This window comes from Sphaeroforma arctica (assembly GCF_001186125.1).
Source record: "Sphaeroforma arctica JP610 unplaced genomic scaffold supercont1.599, whole genome shotgun sequence".
In the NCBI taxonomy this organism is placed as follows: domain Eukaryota; class Ichthyosporea; order Ichthyophonida; genus Sphaeroforma; species Sphaeroforma arctica.
Window position 1 is genome coordinate 17,773 of NW_014039959.1, and position 7,158 is coordinate 24,930.

General features: G+C 43.7%; 1 protein-coding gene across 1 annotated transcript in view; it reads right to left on the minus strand.

Annotated features, from left to right (window-relative positions):
- SARC_07497 (T-complex protein 1 subunit alpha) overlaps positions 1 to 6,248 on the minus strand; it is a 7,057-nt gene extending 809 nt beyond the window's left edge. The window contains exons 1-9 of the mRNA XM_014298561.1: positions 6,163 to 6,248; positions 5,416 to 5,646; positions 4,327 to 4,501; positions 3,402 to 3,604; positions 3,022 to 3,133; positions 2,235 to 2,467; positions 1,493 to 1,821; positions 794 to 983; positions 333 to 425 (exon numbers count right to left, since the gene is read on the minus strand). Coding sequence (XP_014154036.1) covers positions 360 to 425; positions 794 to 983; positions 1,493 to 1,821; positions 2,235 to 2,467; positions 3,022 to 3,133; positions 3,402 to 3,604; positions 4,327 to 4,501; positions 5,416 to 5,646; positions 6,163 to 6,237 — 1,614 coding nt within the window. The 5' untranslated portion in view covers positions 6,238 to 6,248 and the 3' untranslated portion in view covers positions 333 to 359. The remainder of the gene's footprint in view (positions 1 to 332; positions 426 to 793; positions 984 to 1,492; positions 1,822 to 2,234; positions 2,468 to 3,021; positions 3,134 to 3,401; positions 3,605 to 4,326; positions 4,502 to 5,415; positions 5,647 to 6,162) is intronic.
- Positions 6,249 to 7,158: the final 910 nt, after the last annotated feature.

Below are 7,158 nucleotides of genomic sequence, written 5' to 3' on the forward strand. Positions count from 1 at the left end.
ATAGTGTAAGCGTCAAGGGATAACATGAGATATACGTAGAACAACAACATACACACGCCCATGCAATAGCCGAGTGAGCTGTGTATATTATATGGGCATAGTGTAAGCGTCAAGGGATAACATGGGACATACGTAGAACAACAACATACACACGCCCATGCAATAGCCGAATGCGCTGTGTATATTAGGCATAGTGTAAGTGTCAAGGGATGACATGGGATATGCAAGGAACAAACGCCACTTGTGAGGACAAACTTTTCATACGCAGAAGATGCCGATTGCGGGCGGACAGCGAGTCAACGTGTACCCCAATGTGAGCGGTGGTCACTTACATTCACTCGCATTTGATTGGCTTAGCCCTAAAGCTGCCCGCGTGCCATGGCCTTCTCGTAAGAGTGAGGGTCATCGTCTGCACTCGGCGTGGGCTGTTGTATAATCAATGAGCGCAAAGTGAAGATGAGTGATGTGAGGTTAACTCAAAGTAAAGATCAGTGTCGTGAGGTTTGTAACGTGGTTGAGATGAACATTCGGACACGAGACTAAACACTACCTCGTACCCACCTGATAGAAGGAGAAAGTGTTTGTTCAATCGTTCACAGACAAAACACCAACACATACTTACACAGTGGTAACTTAACAGGACCCAGGACGAGAGCTTGTGTACACGCTTCCGAATTAAGCACATGAGGAATAAGTACACACCCACCAAACTCGGTAGCTAGGTATATGCCTACGCACAAACACCACCAACACGTCTATAGCCGCCCACACACGGCTTAGGCTCCTTTCGTACCTGAATTCGAATAGCCTCGTCAATACGCAGAATGGTGATAGCGGCCTCAGTGGCAAACTTGATACTCTTGATCTTCGACTGAGCAGGCTCGAGAATACCTGCGGCGACGTTGTCCCGAGTCTCGCCCTTGTGCAGGTCCAGTCCAATCCATTTGAGGTTTAGGTCTGCCTCGCTGGGGGTATCTTGTAACCTTGACGACAGGGATAGAAGAGGGCGGTACAAAGAGGATTTTAAGGGGGGGGGGGGGGGGGTTTGGGACGAGTTAGTGATATTGGGATTTTTTTTATATTAGGTCTAGTTCGACCTTTTTGAGATTCAGTTTCGCTTTTCTGGGGTGTGAGTTATGATCTTAAAGATGGACAGAAGGCGCGAGAGCAAAACTGACATGTTGGCCGAGTTAAAGGTGATGAAAAGTGTTGATATAATCTAGTTGCAGCCATTTCAGGTACATTCCGGTTTCAGTGGGAGCATCTTGGATGGGCTTTTGCACATAAATGAATCAAAGATCACTTGAAATCTATATAATCCAGACTCTCTTACACATATACAACAACGGCCGTCTGATCCTGACGGATTACGCTACGGAACTATCACAGAAATCTATTAACATTTCGACTTACACTAGAACACTACCACATATACTGGCACAAGAACATATATATATATATAGATAGATAGATATTATATCGTCATGCATACCTGGCTTGTTGTGCCGTGTTATGCGCCGCTCGCAACTGCGACACCAACTCAACCGTGTCCTTCGCCGCATTTACACACAAGGTCTTGGGGATCACCAGCATCGCCTTGGCAAACGCAGCAATGGCAATCTGCGAGCGCGACTCCAGAGACAGCGCATAGTTCTCCAAGTGCAGAGACAGGGCAGCCTCCACAGCACCCCCACCCGGGACCACCTTACCACTCTCAATCACTCCACGAACCACACACAGACTGTCGTGCACGGCACGCTCCATCTCGTCGCACATGAAGTCGTTGGCGCCGCGCAGGATGATGGATGCGGAGGAATAGGCCTGGAAGAGTGGCACAGGAAGCGAACGAGGTGTTAAATGCATGTATGCGCGGATGTATGCATGAGTGTTTGGATGTGTAATACAAGGAGATAATAGATGTAACCGAGTACGTGATGATAAGTGTGCGTGCGTGTGCGCGTGTATTGGCATGCAAGCATGTATGTATTTATTCAATTCATATATATACATACATTAGATCCAAGTATAAGTACAAATGCATATATATATATATACATATATATGTCTGAATATATTAAATAGTATCTATCAATATTCAGGGATACATTCTTGCCCCACAGTTCCAGTGGAAGCACCTGTCCGCCTCTACATTCACATCCATGCGAATACGCCTACCCATTTATCAACACCCTTACTAGATCTACCTCTATATCCACATAAGACAGATAAATTACCTTGGTGCCCTTGATGATAATCAACTCGTCGTCAGAGATACGCTCCTGTGCCACACTCTCGGCATAGCCCAGACTGGAGGCATCGAAGGACTCGTCTCCCTCCATATCCGCAAGCGAACTGATGAGCGTTGCGCCTGTGATGCGGGCGATGCGCTTCAGATCCTCCTTCTTGCACCGACGGATACCCATAACACCTCGGGCGATCATCAGCTTACACACCTCATCATCGATGCCTGTGTATGTATGTATGTGTGTGTGGGGATGAGGTCAGTTCGGGAGTATGGGATGTGTGGTGTCCACGGTAGTCACAACCGAGGTGCTTAGGGATACTGCATCCCAAAACTATCAAGTATGATAGCTATTGCTATAGTTTGCATCCAATATAGTACATACAAAAGGAAAGGTAAGTAGCTACCATTTCGCACAGGTATTACGTCTGATAATCGAGGCTGCGAAGCACACACAAACATACATAGGCAGGCCACAAGCAGAATTAGACACGCACATACCGTTGGTAGTCAGTACTACGTTGGTGCCCTTGAACACTACACTGCGCACTCATATACACATGCACAAGAACCACATTCATGCAAAATCGTCCACACACACGGCATTGACAGTCATGACTACGTTGGCGCCCATAGACACTACACTTGTATACACCAATGTAAATATACGTACATTGAAATGGAGATATACGAGTACGTGCACATACAGCGACAGGGCAGACATGTACTTATAGCCAGCATACCGAATCGCACTGAAACAACATAATGCATACACGTACCCTTGGTAGTCAGTACTACGTTGGCACCGGTAGCAAGGATCATCTCTGCACGCATGCGGTTGATCTCGCTTTCTCTGTCTTTGATCTTCTCCAGCTCGTGAGCGTCGCTGACCTACACCCCAATACGTTTCGTAGTCCGTTAGTATACAATATTTCATACATTGTTATACATTATAGGAAGTCAGTGCTTTCAATGAGCAAACAAACAAACATAATACGTATACAAACATGTGCACACACACATATATATATGTGTGTGTGATGATATTGTCGCACACATATAACTAGACGCTAAATACACCCATGAAACTTCGAGTTTATATATCATTTTCCATCACATGCACAAATATAGATATGACCATACGTAGACACACACATACCTGTACTTGTACACCCAAAGCCAGCTTCTGCTTCTGCAGATTGACATCCAGACAAACAATTTTGGCGTCTGTGACACTCTTTACCATCGCCTGCGATGCTATTGTGCAGTTGAGAGCGTATCCATGCACGAGTCTGGTATCCTTGGCCCGAGCTCCATGAGCTTTCAGCACATTTACGGCGCCCACGGGACACTTGACATTTCCTGTGTACGTCCATATGTATGTGTACATATTGTATGAATTCATATGTATGTGTACATACTGTATTACGTCCATATATCTGAGTGTGCACACGGGAACGTGTGCGCATAAGTCGGGGACGTGTAGTTGTGCAGACACTAGCCTGGCTTGTGTGTACGCATAAAGATAAGCCTTCGGACAAACCTTTGCACCACAACGCACTCACTCGAGGTTATACATGACTGGTATCCGCACATACCGTATGCATTGCCACAAGCACTATATATACACACAGAGGCAAAGCATGTCAGTACGCTTAAAAATACACGCTGAGGCGAAGTATGTCAGCATGCTTGAATATAGACAGAGAGCCAAAGCATGTCAGCATGCTTGAATATGGACAGAGAGCCAAAGCATGTCAGCATGCTTAAAGATACGCAGAGACAAAGCATGTCAGCATGCTTAAAAATACACCCGCACAAGTTTGTCGCTACTTTGAATCACACACACACACATATGCATTAACTCGGACCGTTTATTAATTCGAACCGCTTCCGCCACCGTCTCCGAGAAAGAGAGATACAAAGTCTTTATATACACACTCTTGGCCATGACACCCATTTCCTCGGACAATAGACTATCAGTCAAATAGTCTACAACAGCCCACGAACCCACATACCCTTGACATTTACACGCTTGGTGGCCAGCATGGCGTCTACGATAATCTCTACAACAACCCACATACCCTTGGCATTTACACGCTTGGTGGCCAGCATGGCGTCTACGACAATCTCGGAGAAGAAGTCCATGTCTGTGCCAATGATCTTGGAGTACATGCTGGTCTTAGCACAGTTGATGAGACTATCACGCCCCAGGTCTTCAGTTAGGAGTGTCATCTCTTTCTGGATGAACTTTTGTGCCTGAGGTGGTACAGTACGCGTGTGATTAGTACGAGTATGTCTGGATGAACTTTTGTGCCTGAGGTGATACCAGCACGTGTGTGATTAGTACGAGTATGTCTGGATGAACTTTTGTGCTTGAGGTGGTACCAGTACGTGTGTGACTAGTACGTGTGTAGTTAGTACGAGTATGTCTGGGTGAACTTTTGAGCCTGAGGTGGTACCAGTATGCGTGTGATTAGTACGAGTATGGGAATGTGGTAGATGTGCTCAGTGCATATATCGATATGTGGGCAATTGGTTTGTGTAAAGTGCATATTTCAAAATTTATGCAACTGATATGTGTGAAGCAGGTGGTGTGTGTATGATAAGTATGATTATACGACTTGGGAAGTGTCGGTTCGTTCGTGTACGATAAGTATGATTATACGACTTGGGAAGTGTCGGTTCGTTCGTGTACGTGTACGTGAGCGAGAAGATATCACAAAACACTTGTGCTTAAGTATATATATGTATATATATTCAATGACTTAACGTAGTCAACTACTGACCATCATTAGCCCAAACCAAACCAGCCATCACAGCTCTAAAACGACTCAATTCATCTACTCCAACAAAGCAGGTCGGAAGGTAGAACCCAATCATGCCCAGAGTCACCTCCCATATACATTCCCAGTAAAATACCCGCAAACACGGCGATTGATCAAATTGCAAAAGTAACTATTGGTCCTCTAGTACGAACTAACTCTAGTGGCACTGACCAATAAAATGAAAAACATCACACTCCGTTCACTTTCTCCTCTATACCATAGCCAGTGAACTACCCGCAAACACGGCGACTGATCAAGAGAAATTATTGGTCCTCTACTACGAGCTAACTCTAGTGCCACCAACCAATCAAAATGAAAGACATCACATTCCTCTCACATTCCTACCTGTTTCATAGCCAGTAAATACCCCGCAATCACAGCTGTGGGGTGGATCTTCTGGTCTACTAGTTCTCCCGCATTTTTGAGTAGCTCCGCAGCCAAGATCACTACTGAGGTAGTGCCATCCCCCACCTCGGAGTCCTGGAGTCCAGCCAACTCGACAAGCACTTTGGCCGCAGGGTGCTCTACTTCGAGCAGTGAGAGGATTGTAGCGCCGTCGTTGGTGATGGTGACATCCTGTGGTGGGAGTGGGCGTGTTCGGCAGATGTGTCAATATGTCCTTAGCGCGTGTTATTCTCCTATATGTTTAGGTTGTGAATGATTAAGGGCCCCGTGGGTTATAATGAATCCAATCATTTAGGGAAATAATATGGATTCATGAGAACACGAAAATAGACGTTTTGTATAATATTGGTAGTGTATTAGTGTAACAGAAAGCTACCCGCAGACTACTCACAAGTGTGCCACAAGCAGGGAAGATCGCATACAAGAAGAGCGAAGGACACTTTTGAGCATTAGCGATGGATGGTATAGTAAAAGTTACATACTGTACAAATCTTAACTTACAAAACAACATATAAATGATTATAACGATTAGTATATACATATGCATAGCCATAGATACAAATATATATATATGTATATATATATACGTACATACACAGATATGTATATATATAGCACGGATTAAGGCATACATTTACCCCAACATCGTTAACTATAGATACACCAAGCAATAAGGCATAAACGTACCCCAACATCGTCCACCAACATCTTGTCTAAACCGACGGGTCCCAGAGAAGACTTGACAGTATTTGCCAGCGACATGGCCGCCGTTACTATGCAGATCAAGGAGAATATAAACGGTATAGGGAAATGAGCATTTACAACAAGGGCACATGATACAAATATGAAAGTATGGATATAAAGGATATGAGAATGAAGAAGGCTGCAAGTATGTAGAGGGACAATGATGGTGTACAATAGCAACATGGGGCATGACAGGACCCGTAAGCAACGAGTGTTAAGGGGTTGTGGACAAAGAGTGCACGAAAAGGGGTGGTGAACAGTTGCGTGAAGGTAACAATATAATAGAAAGACTCAAACGAGAGGCTAAGCTTGATAAGTTGAAGTTTTCATCTTGAAGGAATCTAATGCTGACCGAGTACGTCCCTAAGTTGATAGAACGAAAGTGTCTATAGATAAAAGATGATATGAGACGTAAAGAAGGGGGTATTTGGTAGAATTTACTGCATTTGTCGTTATATACCGTCATTCCAAGAAGCCGATTTCATGCCTAGATTATTATCCTTGTTCAACGCCGAAATAAATAAATGATCAACGTCATGGGAGCGTTTAGCATAAAGCGTCTACACACTAAAGGTGTGCCTTTCTGAAGAGGATTGTATACTTTCGGTAAAAAAGGTGTAGAAATGTATATATATATATAAATGTATATATATAGATTCAAAAACAACTTCTATATATACAATTGGCGTTCAAATACATACTTACAACATATTTGGAGTAAACATCTATACATATATATAAATAAATATATATATATATATATATATATATGTATTTATATTCATGTACGAAAACATAAAGGAATAAACATTTCAACCACAAGTGTTTTGTACGGATATATATCTACAAATAAAATTCAACCTGTAAGAGAACAAACATGGTAGACATACTATAACCATCAACAATTCCACATGTAGTTTTCACGCCAGGTGGGGACTT